Source organism: Megascapheus bottae, chromosome 3 (assembly GCF_031878675.1).
Source record: "Megascapheus bottae isolate mThoBot1 chromosome 3, mThoBot2.hap1, whole genome shotgun sequence".
Classification (NCBI taxonomy): Eukaryota; Metazoa; Chordata; class Mammalia; order Rodentia; family Geomyidae; genus Megascapheus; species Megascapheus bottae.
The window spans coordinates 62,015,539-62,032,368 of record NC_143511.1 but is presented as its reverse complement, the minus strand read 5'-3'; the positions used below and the strand labels follow the sequence as shown (position 1 = coordinate 62,032,368).

Genomic DNA, 16,830 nt, shown 5'->3' with positions numbered 1-16,830 from the left:
CCTAGGCACCCCAAGATAAAGACCTCATAGTGGTCTAGGCCTGTAATCCTAGCGACTCAGGAGGCTGATATCTGAGGAGCAGGGTTCAAAGGCAGTCTGGGCAGAAAAGTCCATGTGACTCCTATCACCAGTTAACCACAAAAAGCCAGAAGTAGAGCTGTGGCTCAAATAATAGAGTACCAGCCTTGGGTGAAAAAGTCAAGCAGAGCATGAGGCTCTGAGTTCAAACCTCAACACTGGCAAGTGCACATGCATACGTGTGAGTGTTTATGTGCACACACACACACACACACACACACACACGCACGCAAACCACAAACATACTTTATGGAAGGAACTTGTCTCTGCTCTGACTTAGGGGTATAAATCATCTCACATAACAGGCCCTCACTACATTGCTGTGAGCCTCAAAAGAGGTGGATGGGTTGTCATCGATTTAAAACAGGGCTTGGCAAACTTTTTCCATAGGGAGTTAGAAGACATTATTTCCACTTTGGTTGCAACCAGGAGCTTCCACTGTGATACAAAGCAGTCAGGAGACAGTATGAGAACTGCTGAGCATAGCAGTGTCCCAGGAAAACTTACTGACAAACCAGGCAGTTGGCCATGGGCTGGCAGTGTGACAACCCTTGTTATGGAGCATTTTAAATGTGTGACTAATCATTCTCAGTGTAAGGCCTTGATCTTCCACTGGACACCAATCCCATGAGGTAGGGGCCATTATGATTTCTACATCCTGACTGTCCAGAGGAGATGAGATGCCCTGACTTCCCCAAGGTCAAAGTGGGGATGGAGGGGGGCTAGGTGTTAAACCCTTTTACTGGCTATAAAGCCTTGGGCTCTCAGACATGGCTCCAGAGCCATCATCCTCAGAGGTAGTCAAAGGAGTTGTTTCTCAGTCTCCATGCTGGGGTCAAGGGCCACTGTGTGGCTGGCATGGCTGTGACTGGGCAGTGAGTAGGAGCCTCTGAGAGGAGGGAAGGTTGCTTCATGACTTCCCAGAGTTCCCTCTCCCTTCCACCCATTTCTGCTCTGATAAATGGCTGGGGGCCCTGAGCTCTAACACGCTATTACTTGAAGTTCTGGAGAGATCTGGATGAAGCCCACAATCAGGGCTCACCTAGCTTCTTGTTCATGGAGCTGAGAGAAGAATGCCACTCGGTGAGCTGGTCTTTGTTATAGTTGGGGGGCAGAAGGTCACTGGGGAAGAAATACGTCAAGTTACCACACATTCATGAAACATTCATTAGGCAGTATCTGGAAGAAATATATTCTGAGTTAAATACTGGAAAGGATCTCCCAGTAGCTGAAACATACCTCACAAAAAGGTCTTCGGGTAGGCAAATGTCAGGGAGGTATTAGGGACTTGAACCCAGGGTCCGGGCACAATCTCTAAGCTTTCTCACTCAAGCGTGGCACTCTACCACTTGAGCCACAGCTCCACTCTGGCCTTTTGGTGGTTAAGTACAGATAAGGGTTTCATGGACTTTCCTGCCCAGGCTGGCTTTGAGCCTTGATCCTTGGATCTCAGATTACAGAAATGAGCACCCAGTAGCCAGCAAATAAGAGGTCTTAATATTTAACAAGTTTGCTACTTAGAAAATAAAAGTGAATTTTGAAAGCCTTTCTAATAGGTCCCCATCTGATGGCAGCTTCTGACATTGATTTCCTGGCCTGCAGTTCCAGGCCCCTGTGACTCACTCCTCCTACCATGACCTGAGGACAAGGTCTGGTCCTCTGGACAATGCCTCCTGCCAAGCTCTTTAGCATGGCCACCTTGAGCTGCCTTCTGCACCCAATAGATGCTCTGTCTTACCATCAGGGCTGGGATGCCTCTGAGCCAGCTCTGGCAAGCAAGCTCAGCACTAGAGCCCCAAGAGGGAGCTGGCTCATCTAGATGATAGAGGAAAGAATAGATTCTGTATCTCCTTTCTCTAAAGGCACCAATCTGAGTGGACAGCCCCTCCTGCCCATACCATATGGTGCAAAGATGTTCCAGTCGCTTTTTCTGAATTTTTTGTTGGGTCATCAGCATTTCCTGTAGTTCTTCCTGCACTGTTGGAGGTGTCTGGACATACTCACTGGCCATGAACTCACTGCATGACCAGACACATTGGCACCATGGGAAGGAAAGGAGAAGAGAGCTGGTCAAAAGGGGAAAGGACTCATAGCAAGAACAAATCAGAGCTGTATGCCCCTGCCCTCCATTACACCAGCCCCTACACAACCAGAGTCCCCACCCAGAACACTGAGAACAGGTGGAAGGTGGAAGGAAGAAGAGAAGAACCACCACTAACAGCCCAGGATTAGGCCCTGAGTGCCAGCTGCCTGCTCTGTGACCTTGGCCTTGGTCAAGTTCTTTCCCTTACTCTGAGCCTCAATTTTCTCTTCTGTAAAAATGCAGTCTCATGAGGGAAGTTTTCCAGCCGTGAGGTGATGCAAGCTAAGCCCTGACCCCGTGTCCAGCTCATGGAAAATAAATGCTCAGGAAAAGCAACATTCACAGCAGCCTCTCTGGCCAGCTACAGATAGGCATTTTCTATACAGTACATTTTAGGGTCATCACTCCAGCTCTTATCACAGGTTCATGAGGATGCCTGTTTTACTAGGAAGAGACACATTATGAATGTCCATCTGATGAAGGTCATGTGGAAAGGTCAGAGAGAGTTAGGCCACTTTTTTTTTCTTTTACCATAGTTAAAATGCCACTTGGCTATAGAAATCATACAGAAAGTCAGATGAACATTTTCCAAGTATTTTTACTGAGCTCATAGAATGTTCATGAAATAATGCTCACTGAGAAAATAAGAATTGAAATGCATTATATGATATGGGGTTAAAAAGGCCTGGGGAAAAATATACTTAAGTGTGCTTCTTGCTGTGATTAGTGACTAACAGTGATCTTTAAGTTTTGTTTTGTTTTGTTTCCCTTTAGAAACCTTCATCTAAGATTAAAAAAAAAATCACAGAGCCTGGCATGGTGGCTCATGCCTGTAATCCTAGCTACTCAGGAGGCTGAGATCTGAGGATCATGGTTCAAACCAGCCAGAGTTCAAGTCCCATGACCGACTGACAAAGCACAGGAAAACACTACAATTTTAAGTAATGACACAAAGAGTAGAAGGAAGCTACCCCCTGGCCCATGTGGGTGTGTTATGGATGGAGGGATTGGGGATGAGGCTGTACTTCTGACCTGAAGCTCTGCAGCACAGATTCCTTCTTGAGATTCTTCCAGGCATCTACCAGGCTCCGCCAGCGGTAGCAGCTGTTGAGCTCCTGCTGCAGTGTAGCCTCCATCAGATTGACAGACAGCTGGGTAATAGCCCTCTGGTTGCCCAGCAAGGCATGATTCATGATCTGTGGTCACAGATAGCACAGCTGTAGATGGGGCATACTCTCTCTGGTCAGAGCAAGGCTCGGTCAGATAGGTAATGAAAAGCCAGGGCTGAGTGTAGTGTTGACAGAATCTGAAGAATACTGAGCCCCATATCCCCAACTGTAAACTCCACCTCTAACTCTAAAACTGCCCTCAAGTCATTTGCTATGGAAAGTGGAGAAAAATCCCAATGACTCAGGAGACAAAGATCAAGAGAATTGGGAATTGAGGCCAGCCTGGGGAAAACATTAGCAAGCAAACAGTCTATAAGTCCAGCCATGCGGGGGCCCATATGTAGGCTGATTAAGGTCTGAGAGGGTGAAGGTCTAAGGCCAGCCATAAGTAAAAATGCAAGATCCTACCTAAGAAAATAACTCTAGCAAAAGAAAAGAGCTGAAAGTATGGCCTAAGGAGTAGAATGTCTGCCTGCTAGACACAAGTAGTCCTGAGTTCACATCCCAGCACCATCAAAACATAATAATTTAAATTATATAAAGAAAAAGAAAAGCTGGGCACTGGTGGTTCACACCTGCAGTCCTTTTGAACCCATGTTCAAGCCAGCCTGAGCAAGAAGTCCATGAGACTCTTATCTCCAATTAACCACCAGAAAACCAGAAGTGGCACTGTGGCTCAAGATGGGAAAGTAGTAGCCTTGAGCTGAAGAGCTCAGGGACAACGCCCAGGCCCAGAGTTCAAACCCCATGACAGACCAAAAAAAAAAAAAAAAAAAAAAAAAAAAGAGCTAAAGAGCTAAGCCACTACATGTACTGGCTGTGACCCAGAGGCCAGAGCCAAATCATTCTTCAGCATCTTCTAAGCCAATCCCACCTGCAAGCCCCTATGTGTGTGAGTAGGAACAATCCTTACTTGTGTGGCACTGGGTTGCCCTTTCCTAGTGCTGTCCCCTCAGATGAGAGCAGCGTCTTCTACTATTCTGAGCACAAAAGCCTTCACAAAGTCCTCAGGCCTGGAAGAAGATGATGATCCTGCTAGGCTCAGCAGGAAAAAAGTCCAACCCTACTTCCTGGAGGTGGGGCTTAGCAGGGCCACAGCTGTGCCATGGGGAAAAGGCTGTTCAAAGCACAGGGGCTTGTGAAATTCAGGGCAATATGTGTGGACAGTGCAAGCAGTAGATACTAGTTACCACCGAAGAAGAATAAACACCAGGGAGTAAAACATCGGCATGCAGCTGGCCACTGAAGACTGACTGTTCTTATAAGTACAGTGTCTAAACTTTAAGATGCTCACTTATTGCAAAAGATAGCTGAAGAGGCCAGGAGTTTGGCCTAGTGTTAGTATGCTTGCCTAACAGGCACAAATTCCCTGGTTCGATTCTTTGGTGCCACATACACAGAAAAAAGCTGGAAGTGGTGCTGTGGCTCATGTGGTAGAGAACTAACCTTGAAAAAGTCCCAGGACAGCGCTCAAGCCCTGTCCCCCCAGGACTAACAACAACAACAAAAATGATGGCTGAAACTGGTGGGCCTTCTGCTGTCATCCTCCTGACCAGTCCTGGTGATTACGTATTGTCATGAATGCCGAGGATCGTTATGGATGAAGGTATTTTAGGCCCAGAGCTCATTATCTGGCAAACTCAGTTCAACACAAGATCAGAAAACCCATGAAAACTAAAATGTGCCTCCGAACAGCCCAAACCATCTTTTTACATAGCCGAGAGGACAGGTTTTGGAGATATTGAGAAAACCCTTGAATTTCTTTTTACTTTTTTCCTATTTTTTTTTTCTTATCACAACAACAGAAGCTAGGGGAGACATTGGAGGAGAGGGGATAGGACCAAGTGGCTCAGCAATAGACACCCAGGGCCAGTGGGAGGAAAGTCAAAGGAAAACGAGGAAGCTGAGGGCAATGGTTCATGCTTCTAATCCTAGCTACTTGGGAGGCAGAGAGCTGGAAGATCATGGTCCAAGGTCAGCCCAGGGAAAATGTTAGCCAAACTCTATCATAATCAATAAAAAGCTAGGCAGAATGGTACGTGCTTGCTTTTCCCTCTAGGCAGGGGGCAGAAATAGGAGGATCAAGGTCCAAACAAGTTAAAGCATAAATGTAAGACCTTATTGAAGAACAACAACTAAGCTGGACACTAGTGGTTCACACCTGTAAAACCTAGCTACTCAGGATGCTGAGATCTGTGACAGTGGTTCAAAGCTAGCCCAAGCAGGAAAGTCCATAAAGAGTCTTCTTTCCAATTAACTTCCAAAAAGCAGTAAGTAAAGCAATGACTCAAGGGATAGAATGCTAGCAAAAAGAGCTCAGGGACAGCACTCAGGACCTGAGGTCAAGCCTCAGGACCAGTTACAGACAAAAAAATAACTAAAGCAAAAATGGCTGGGGTCAGGATTCAAGTGATAGAGCATCTGAGTTCCAATGCTCATACTGCCCCCTCCTCCCTTAAGTGCCTATTACACCACCCACTGGAGGTGGGGCAGAGTAAGCACTCAGTGACATGACTAGTAAGTGCTTCCCAACCATGGATCCATGTTAGAGTGACTGTAGGGAAGTATGCTACTCAGGCTTTACAACAACTTCCACTCAAAACACCATCACAAAGGCTTGATTGCCAATGTAAGAGCCCTGACTGCATTACTTAAACAGGCACAAGTGAGACACCATCTCCCCCCGACCCCTGCCCCCAATCCCTGAGACACCAGGTTTATAGTACCCTGGGGTCTTGCTCCCTTTCCTGCAGATTGTCCCTACCCGGGAAAGTCACTCACCATGGCTTCTTTATCCATCAGCCTGTACACGTCGGGCTGCATGAGGTAGAATGTTTTCTGTATGATAGCCACATATTTTGTCAGCACATTCTTTAGCTGGAGAAGACCAAGGGTCACAGTTAGGAACTCTTATTCCTAAAGCAATCAAAGGAAACAAAGATATCCAACGAACACTGCAAGCGAAAGCTACCGAGGCGCCCCTTCGAGGACCACCTTACCTTACTGGCTCTTGAGGCCTCTAGTGAGAGCAGTGCTTCATCCAGCTCCTTAATTTCCTTCTTCTGGAGCAGAAACGTCTCAACCACCTTATCCCACAGGTCCAACAGACTCTGTGCAGAGAAACAGGGTCAGGCTGGTGCCTGGGACCAGGGTAGGGGGCCATGTGCAGGGCTCGACTTGAGGGAAGCCTTACTTGGATGGAATACTCCTCAAGATTAATGTCGCCTTCTATCTTGTTGAAGAGATGGTCAATTTCCTCCTCAGACTCGGAGATTTTTTTTGATAAAACCCTCCCTGTCTCCAAGATGAAAGGTTCCATTTCCTGCAATAACAGGCCAGGAGATGAGGGCTGTGGCAATAAGGCCTTGGGCAGGAAGGGGCCTCCTATAATGGTGAGGTACCAGGCCCAGTCCTGTCTCAAGAATGACTGTTCATATTGCCTATCTATCCAGAGGGCAAGGGTGCCCCTCTGCCAGCAAGTGCAGAGCCCTCCTCTTCTACTCATTTGACTCTCCTCACAGCCAGGGAAGGAGGCCCTGCCATCAGGCTTGGCCCAAGGCTGGCATTCAACAAGTACGAGTCAAAGAAGAGGTCAGATGAAAGGAGGCAAGATTTGCTTCCCAAGGGAGGCTCAGGTAGGACTGAAGCCAAGGAGCATGTGGGTGGCTGTAAGGCTGGCATGTAGGTGAGGTGTTCTAAGGGCAAGTCTGGGGAGGATGTTCTGGGTGTAGGATGCATAGTAGAGAACAGGAGTCAAGGGAGACAAGGATAAGGAGAAATCTAGGGCCCACAGAGAGCTGCTTCCATCCAGGCCACATTCTAGGCATGTATAGCGACTATATAGATGAGTTCTCGAACAGGAGCTGTAGGAAGAGCAATGGATCCCAACAGTGGTGGGCTGTCAACTGAGATGCATCTGTGGACCCTTCATCAACAGGGCTGAGCTTTGGTGTCACCCAGAGAACACTTCCAAATGGCTTCCTAGTGGGACAAAACTCTAAGGCCTCCGCTCAAAATGGAGTAACAACAATTGACTTGTGTTTGTTTGGGTTTTTTTTTTTTTGCCAGCCCAAGGGCTTGAACTCAGGGCCTGAGCACTGCACTTGGGGTTTCTCAAGGCTAGAGCTTGAACCAAAGCACCACTTCCAGCTTTTTCTATGTATATGGTACCAGGGACTCGAACCTGGGTCTTCATGCATGTTAGGTAAGCACTCTTGGGGGTTTTTATAAGAATTAGGGAGATGTGCTCACAGCAAGACCTTCTAACAAGCCACTCAAACATGGCTACTGTGATTCCACTTCCATCTATGTCTTGGTGAGCCACTGAGGTACTCCTGGCTGGAGAGGAAGACAAACCTGCCTCTTCTCTGGAACCAAGCAAGAAGAACCAGAAATTGTCTCACCATGCCTATCTTCGCAACCTCCTTCTCAAACTTGGCCAGGGCATTCTCATGCCTCCTCTTCTTGGACTTTTCTTGTTCTTGAAGGACATCAATGTTTGTCTTCTCAGGAACTGCGGAGGAACAACAGAGGTGCTGAGGCTCAGGAAGAAAGAAGTGTCCCCTGGTAGGATTTTGCACACAGAGCATATGCACACTGGGCTTGGGTGCAGAAACTAGACCCAAAGCCAGGCCAACAGGGGCAGGGGCTTAAGGAAAGAAAAAATACAGTGATCTGTGAGTGCTATAGAGAATGAGGCAGTAGGCATGTTGCTCAGTTGTACAGACTCACAGCCATGAAGCCTTGGATTTGATCCTTCATATAGCAGAACAAATCAATCAATCAATCGATATGGGGGAAAGCTCCTAAAGAGTTTAAATACTATTTATAACATTAATTTGTTGTACTGCTACTGGGGCTTAAACTCAGGGCCTGGGTACTGTCCTTTAGCTTTTTCACTCAAGGCTAGCACTCTACCACTTGAGCCAAAGCTCCAACCTTTAGCTTTTTGCTGATTGACTGGAGATAAGAATCTTACAGACTTTCTTGTCCAGGCTGGCTTTGAACATCAGTCCTCAGATCTCAGCCTCTTGAATAGCTAGGATTACAAGCATGAGCTTGAAAAAAGTTTCAAGTCACAAATACATACATGTACTTTTCATATTACAGTGGTGTTATTACGCTCTGATAAAACTGCTGTAGATTGGAAATACAAGGCAAAAAATACACTCAATACACTTAACCTACCAAACATCATAATTTAGGTTAACCTATACTAAATATGTTCAGAACGCTTACCTTAATCTACACTGGGCAAAATCATCTAACACGAAGGCTAATTCATGATAAAATGTTGAATCTCCCATACAATCTATGGCAAGCTCTACTGAAAATGAGAAGCAAGATGATTTCATGGGCCTGCTTTTGTACTATGGAGAAGTTGAAATATTGTAAGCTGACCCATCATAAATCAGGAAGGGACTGTTACAGAAAAAGAGCCCCACACAGAGAGCATCTAGCATACACCACTACACTCTGCTTCTTTTCAGGCTGTGACAGGAAGGCAAAGTCCTTACTAGCTGTATGTTATAAAGCAGCGGCTCAGGAACAGGGGCCAAAGAACAAAGCCCATGGCTGAGCAGGGTATGTAGACCCTCCACACTTAGCCCAGGCTTTGCTCAGCCCTGCATCCATGTGGGAAGCTGGATTCTCATCAGGAGAAGGCAGGTGCTATACTAGAGGGGTAGTTGTACTTTCTACTTCAGCTCCCTTTGTTCTAGAGTTAGGAGAAAAAGGCCTCCATATTGGGATGCAGTCAAACTAAAAAAGGGAGTAGGAAGAAAACATGGTGTGAGAAATGTCACATAAATTTATGCAGAACAAGCTAATATTTATCCTAGGAAGGTACCGTTGTGTGTTCATTGGCTTCCCTGGCTTGCTTTCCAAAGAAAATGTTGAGGGAAATCATGGAAGTGTGAGCACAGGGCTCCATAGGAGTGGCAGGACTGCCTCGGAGGAGACTCTTACTGCCCAGGGGCTCTGCTGCCAGGGGAGGCCTGCCCTTGGGGCTGAATGGAGCCGAGGCTCACCGATGTCAGACATGAGGCCTCGCACTTCTCGAGCAGCGATTGAGTTCTCACTCTCCCGTGCTTTTTGCTTCCTGGTTATTTCCTTTTCCCTGAGAAACAAGCAGAAAAGAGTAAGCCCTGAATCTCCAACTCACTCAGGACAGGCCTAAGCAGTGGCTATAATCCCAACCCACCTTGATTCCAAAAAGTCTGGAGGAAATACCCAGACTCCCAACAAATGTTATCTGAGCATCTCCAGCCAGCAGACTCTGCAGGTCCCTAGATGGGAAGCCAGGTCCCTGCTCTGAGGTTCCAGCCATTAACCCCTTCCCAAGTAATGGGCACTTGGTAGACATTTGCATTTGCAGCCAGGGTAACCCTGATTTCCAAGAGAAGCCACTGTCCATGTGTCCCTAGCACAGCTGAGACACCACAAGTTACACAGTGTGGGTCTACGTAGAAGGAGCTGGGATCCCAGGGCAAACTGTCTCAGAAAGGAAGGTGGAAGAAGGAGAATTGGGAGGTTGGAGAATGGGTGAGGGGGGGCAGGGGGAGCATGATGGTAGCTTTAGAATAAAATCAATGCCTGAACCCTCTCCCTGAAGTTCTCTGTGACCACTTCCATTCCTCAAGGCCCTATGTGACTCATGGTTTCCAGCTATCTTCCTACAAGTCTCCACTATGGGTCTGACATGGAGGACTGCAGGGCCTGACTATAGCTGCTGGGGTCCAGGCAACCCTGCAGAGGTCTTCAAAGCCTTGTAAGCTCAAATGGCCCTGGCCCAAAGAAGCCCCATAGGAGCTCCTGGGACAATGAGAACTGTCATCACCTCTATCTTCTTACCCACTTGCCCCAGACTTGGGGATTTGACTTATACTAGTGGTAATCTCCCCCTACCCCCTCCTACTACTGTGGACTGGTCTCTGTCTGCTCAGTAACCCCGCCTCGGTGTGTCAGCCCATATACAAATGTGGTGGCCTTTTTGTGGCTTTTGCTAGTCCAATTTTCAAGTGCCTCTCTGGAGGCTGGAAGAAGACAGGACATCCAGCTATCATTCATCTGCTCATCCCAGTCTGGCCTCTGCTAGACCTGCAGATAGTTGGAGGAGCTAGAGGCATTGGGTGGGAGTTGACTCACAACAGAGGCAGAGGGAAAGCAGTAGCATCCAGGAAGGTGTGTGGGAAAGCCCAAGGGTGGGAGAATTGACAGAAGTGCCCAGGTGACCTTAGCAAGAGTGGCTGGGATGGGCAGAAATGGGAAGGTCATAGGCTCAGAAGGTAGAAGAAAGCAGAAGCTTTTCCAAGACTTTTGGTCCCATGGAAAGTTGGAAGGCAGACAGGGGGCGATGTCAGGAGGAAAGCAAGTGGCTGAGCCAGGCTTTTCTACCATAAATGAGAGTCCTAGGACAGGGAAAGACCAGTATTTGGTACTTGAGAGTACAGAAGAAGGTTGGAGGGAATGGTTAAAGGAGGCCACGGCTAAACCTTGCTGTTCCCTTACCAGCACCTGAGAGGCACCTGGGCAGCCCAGGAGGGTAGAAAGATTGTTTGAGGCCTATGTTCATGGTAAATAGTGGTCTTTAGGATGGGGACTAGTGTGGATAGAAGACAAGGAGAGTGCGGCAGATTAAGAGAGAGCTGCTGTTGAGTCCCTGGGTGCTGTTGCGACCTCAAGTTCCTTGGGACAGGATTCCCCTGTGTATTACACAGCCAGCCCTGTGCACTCTGTATTATAGAAGGAGGAAACAGAGAGATAAACAATCCATCCAAGTAAGTGTTGGTGTCTCTCTGTTTCAGAGGAGGCACTTGAGATTTCTTTCCTGCCTGGCACTTCGCTCCAGCAAGCTCTTTTTGGGTCTCTGAAGATGACTCAGGGGCATGGCCTAGCCGCAGGACTCACCTGTGGTGAACAGGGTTTTCTGTGATCCCATCGTTAGGGAGGCTATGCATCCACTTCCACTGCCGGGGGGAGACCGTCTCCCCTTCAGCACACTCCACCTTCTTCATCAAGGGTAACCCATCATTCTTGGAGACCACAGGATGCTCTGTAGGCCGATTTCTGCTGGCTGCTAATGACTGGACAAGCTGCACCTGAACACATGTAAAAAAGGGACAGGGGCTCTGTTCAGACCTGCAGATGCCCCATTACCCTCAGGCTGACTGCTTGTTTTAGAAGGATAGGTACTTTGCAGGGAAACCAATGTCCCACCTACAGAAGGGTTTTCCTAGGGCCAGGAGCATGGTCTGATGGTAGCATGTTTGCCTAGCTTGCACAAAGCCCTGGGTTCAATTCCCTGAAACCACATACACAGAAAAGGCACAAGTGGTGCTGTGGCTCAAATGGTAGAGTGCTAGCCTTGAGTAAAAAGTGTTCAAAGACAGTGCCCAAGCCTTAAGTTCAAGCTCCAGGACTGGCAAAAAAAAAAAGATAGGAATTAAAAACAAATTTTCAATTGAAAAACTGAAGTGCTTGTAAGATGTGAATTGATATGTCAATTAGAAGCATACATTCAAAAGTGTAGCCATAGTTGTGATTTCCAGTTTTAAAATGCATAGAAACAATAGGCTAGAGGGTGTTTAGGTGATACAGTACCTTACAGCAAGCATGAATTCAGAACCCAGCACTGTAATGCCCCCTCAAGAAAAGCAGAAAGTATGGCAAATACTAAAAAAGTCATTATTGCTTACAAGGAACAGGAATGTATGAGTAATTCGATTGCCTCTTTGATTTCTTTATGGTTTTATAATTTTCAAAATTCATTAAGGCTCACATTAGGAATGAAAATGCCATGTAAATAAACTGTAGATGTGGGAGGGGGGGCAGGAGCATGGCCTAATGATAGAGTGCTTACCTAGCATACATGAAGCCCTGGGTTCGATTCCTCAGTACCACATACACAGAAAACTTGGAAGTGGTGCTGTGGCTCAAGTGGTACAGTGCTAAGCATTGAGCAAAAGATGTTCAGGGACAGTGCCCACCCAGGCCCTCAGTTCAAGTCCCATGACTGGCAAAAACAAAACAAAACAAACAGTAGGGAGACTCAAAGGAAAGCTTAGAGATCTTTTAAAGTCTCATTTAGTATATGCAAGTGCATTAGGGGACAGGGCAATGGTCACAGCTGATTTGGCTATCCAGGGGCCTATACAAGGGAGGTCCTCAATGACAGGAGAGGTAATATTTTGAGGTGTATGAATGGCTGTGGATTTGGGGCTAAGGAGGAAAAAAAAACATTAGAGCAAAGCCTGGCGTTTGGCTGTAATCCTAGCAAATCAGGAGGCTGAGATCTGAGGAACAAGGTTTGAGGCCAGCCTGGGCAGGAAAGTCCAAGAGACTCTTATCTCCAATTAACCACCCAAAAAGTCAGAAGGGAAGCTGTGGCTCAAGTGATAGAATGCTACCCTTGAGCAAAAAAAAGCTCAGGGATTAGGATCCTAGTCCTGAATTCAAGTCCTAGAACCAACACCAACAAAAACAAAAACAAAATGAAACTCAGATTTGAAATAGAAAACCCAGAACTGCTTTCTGTCTGAGAAAAGGATCCTGGGTACTGCATGGTGAATTCAGGTGATTTCTGAGTCTTTTTTTTTTTTTTTTGTCAGTTGTGAGGCTGGAAATCTGGGCCTGGACGTTGTCCCTGAGCTCTTCAGCTCAAGGCTATCGCTCTACCCCTTGAGCCACAGTACCACTTCCAGTTTTCTAGAGGTTAATTGGAGATAAAGAGTCTCACGGTCTTCAGTGCCCTGGCTGGCTTTGAACCATGATCCTCAGATCTCAGCCTCCTGAGTAGCTAGGATTACAGGCGTGAACCACGGCTGCCAGGCTGAGTTTTCACATTTAAAAGTTCACTTCAGGTTTCCTAATTATCAAGAATAGGCACTCTAGTTTTCTATTCGTATACTGGAAGGAACAACAGAAATGATTTTCAAAATCGACGCAAGGTCAAAACCCTTACTATATTAGATTCTCTGAGGGTGGGGGGAGAAGTGGTGCTCGCAGAAAGAGGAAAACTTGGAGGGTGCAGAGAGAACTTTGTGGTTAGTGGTGGGAAGGGGTCAAGACAAGGGGGGGGGCGCAGTGGGCAGCCCTACCTCGGCCTCGAAGATCTGCTGGTAGACTTTGCCGCTATGAATCTTGGTCACCTTCCCCACAGTTGACATCCTGGCCACTGGCCTTCACCCCTGCCTTAGTCCAGGAAACCTGGGGCAGATGGGGGGGTGGGGATTAAAGGCTGGCCTGATGGTAGGTCCTAGGGGTGGCTCAGAATTTTTTTAAGGAATTTATTAACATTGATTTTTACATCATATTTCAAATGGCATTTTTAACAAACGAGTATTCAAGAAGGGAATCTCTATATACAATCACTGGCACTTAGATTTTAGAACATAATTAAAATTAGGCTGAGGGTTTGTGGGTCATAGATACATAATAATCTATGTAATAAAACATTCTGTCTATAGAGTCATAAACTTTTATGTCTATGTAGTTGTGTTTATATTTCCAATACCATGTCCATAACATTGGCTACGCAAATACTGAGTCCTCGCTCTTATCCTGAAGAGTTTTAATTTTAAATCCCTTCCCACCCCACACCCTGAGAGGGTCTTTCCGGAGACGACAGCTCCAGAATTACTCTTGACTCAACCGAGCATTTCTGGGAAGGATCAAAGGGCTCAAGAGCATAGCCGGGATTTGAACTCGGGTACAAGACTGCACTCCACCTTCCAAGAGACACCACGGGGAAGGCGTAGGGAAGAAGCAGCCAGATTCTGGCCACGCTAATTAGGGGGGGGGAATCTACTGTCTTAATTAGGTCTTCCTATTCCTCCCCTCACCCCCTCCCAGTTGCAGCAGCCGCTACTGGACGTCCACCACACTGCAGAGAGCCCCGGGCGAGGGGTCTGGCTGAGCCCTTACCTGCAGAGAGCCCGCCCAGGCTCCGCCCCACCGGGGGGTCTGGCTGCAACTGCGGCTGGACGCTCACGGTCTCCTAGGTAACGGGAGGGGCGGGATCGGTGGCCCCGCCCACCTCTCCTTCCCAGGCTGCGGTTGTCGCCCTAAGCTTCCGAGAGCGCCACCTGGAGCCCTGAAACTTAACTGCTTCCTGCCCTGCTAATGTCTTCTCTGTGCCAGGGAACGTTGTCGGGGTTAAAGCTATCACATTAACTACCCTAAAGGGTAATAGGAAACCTGGGAGGTTAACACTGAACCATCATGGTCAAGAAAGTCCATCTTTATCTTCTTTGTCTTGCTTAAAAACATTGATGGAGATGCTTTCTACTCACAAACTGGCATGTTGGATGGAAACCTTGTAAAAATAAACTGAAGAACAAAACCGACCCAGTACAGGGAGGCAGCAGTGTAGTGCTGGTCAGTAAGAATCTGAAGATCACCTCCTTTGCAGGTTAAGAGACAAAAAAAAAAGAGCTCAGAACTGAGGACTCAGGCTTCCCTGGCCAGAACTGAAAAGGCTGTGATTGGCACCAAATGAAAGCCTAGAGTTTGCCATATGCAGGGTATAAGACGATCAGCTCCTTCTTGGAGAACTGACAGGACTCCCTGTTCAGTTGGCTAATAAAAACACTTTGTGCCATCTTCCTAGAGCAGGCATAACTGTCAGCTCTAAAATCAGAAATTGTGAAACTAAAGTAGAAAAAAAAAACCTTTTACTCTCATGCTTGTGGTCTAGGGCATTAATGGGGTGAAATATTGTAATCAAGACTGAAATTGTTGTAGCTGAGAAAGAATGTGAGGTACTGAAAGAGTGAAAAACAAATGGACACATAAAAAATAGAAAATCCAGGAAGTTTTTGCAGTCTCTGCTTTTTTTTTTCCTCATCCAGGGAGACTCTCCTGGCTCAAGACTTGTAAATCAGAGGCACATCTACCACTTTGGGTGTTTTTATTTTCTTTAGTAGCTGGGCACTGGTGGCTTATGACTGGAATCCTAGCTACTCAGGAGGCTGAGATCTGAGGATCACAGTTTAAAGCCAGTATGGACAGGAAAATCTGTGAGACTTTGTCCCTAATTAACAACCAAAAGAGCCAGTAAGAGTTGTGGTTCAAGTGGTAGAGTAATTGTCATGAGTGAAAAAACTCAGCTATGGTACCCAGGTTCTGAGTTCAAGGCCCTGGACCAGCACACACAAAAATTGCATGAATATAAATATATAGGCATGGATATATCCTATGTGATACTTTGTTCTGATCAAACACACACTTATTGCAGGAAATTAGCAATTCAAGGGGGAAAATAAAAATCATCCATAATCCCACCCTTCTCTCCCAAGTTTCTGGGACTTTGTATTTGGGCTTGGATCAGATGTGGAAACTGGTGTTTGGTTTTTGAATAACATCTCCACTGTTCTCCCAACTCAACCACATCCCGGTTGGAACAGCTAGAGACCCACCCATTTAGTCTTCATGCTTAGAGACAGGCCAAAAGTCAAAGGCAAGAATGGAAGAAGGGTAGCATGCCTTTTTCTTGTTCCTCAGCATCATCTCTGATTTCTTTTCATCTTAAAATTTCCTGGGCCAGGAATGTGGTCTAGTGGTAGAATGCTCGCCAAGCAAGCATGAAACCCTGGATTTGATTCCTCAGTACCACATACGCAGAGAAAAACCTGGAAGTGGTTCTGTGGCTCAAAGTAGAGCTCTAGCACTGAGAAAGCCCAAGCAAGGACAGTGCCCAGGCCCTGAGGGCAAGCCCCAGGACTGACGAAAAAGAAAAAAAATGTTTGTTGGGCCAGGAGCATAGCCTAGTGGTGGAGTACTCACCTAGCATGCACAAAGCCCTGGGTTTGATTCCTATGTACCACATATTCAGAAAAAGCCAGAAGTGGCTCTGTGACTCAAGTGGCTGAGTGCTAGCCTTATGCAAAAAGTGTCCAAGGACAGTGCCCAGTCCCTGAGTTCAAGACCCAGGACTAGCAAAAAAAAAAAAAAAGTTTCTTGAAATTGGGCACTGGTGGCTCATGCCTATAAGCTTAGCTACTCAGGAGGCTGAGATCTGATGATCATGGTTTAAAGCAAACTCAAGGAGGAACGTCTGTGAGGTTCTTCACTCCAATAAACTACTCAGAAAAAGCCAGAAGTAGTGCTGTGGTTCAAGTGGTTGAGCACAGCCTTGAGCACAAAAAGGCTCAAGGTCAGTGCTTAGGCCCTTAGTTCAAGCACCAAGATGAGCAAAAAAAAAAAAAGAAAAAAAGAAAAAATGTTTCTTGAGGTTGGTTGGGGGCTGCATTGTAGTTAGACAGAAACAACACATTCTAATGTTCTATACAACACAGTATGGTGATTATAGCTAATAATTTAAATTTCAAAATAGCTAGAAGACTTTAGATGTTCCCCAAATACTGAGATGAATATGCTAATAACCTCGACATAATCATTACATATTGTATACATATGTCAAAGATCCTGTCACCCATAAATATGTATAATTCTTATGTATCTTTTTAAATTAATTTAAAGAATATGTTGCTTGATGGAAAG

The 16,830-nt window shown here is 46.5% G+C and overlaps 1 protein-coding gene across 1 annotated transcript in view; it reads right to left on the bottom strand.

Annotated features, from left to right (window-relative positions):
• Positions 1-14,330, bottom strand: part of Ccdc180 (coiled-coil domain containing 180) — a 48,360-nt gene extending 34,030 nt beyond the window's left edge. The window contains exons 1-11 of the mRNA XM_090330286.1: positions 14,254-14,330; positions 13,428-13,536; positions 11,239-11,429; positions 9,360-9,448; positions 7,734-7,843; positions 6,524-6,652; positions 6,330-6,440; positions 6,112-6,207; positions 3,194-3,357; positions 1,977-2,096; positions 1,121-1,200 (exon numbers count right to left, since the gene is read on the bottom strand). Of these exons, the coding sequence (XP_090186412.1) occupies positions 1,121-1,200; positions 1,977-2,096; positions 3,194-3,357; positions 6,112-6,207; positions 6,330-6,440; positions 6,524-6,652; positions 7,734-7,843; positions 9,360-9,448; positions 11,239-11,429; positions 13,428-13,496 (1,159 nt within the window). The 5' untranslated portion in view covers positions 13,497-13,536; positions 14,254-14,330. The remainder of the gene's footprint in view (positions 1-1,120; positions 1,201-1,976; positions 2,097-3,193; positions 3,358-6,111; positions 6,208-6,329; positions 6,441-6,523; positions 6,653-7,733; positions 7,844-9,359; positions 9,449-11,238; positions 11,430-13,427; positions 13,537-14,253) is intronic.
• Between the last annotated feature and the right edge of the window lie 2,500 nt (positions 14,331-16,830).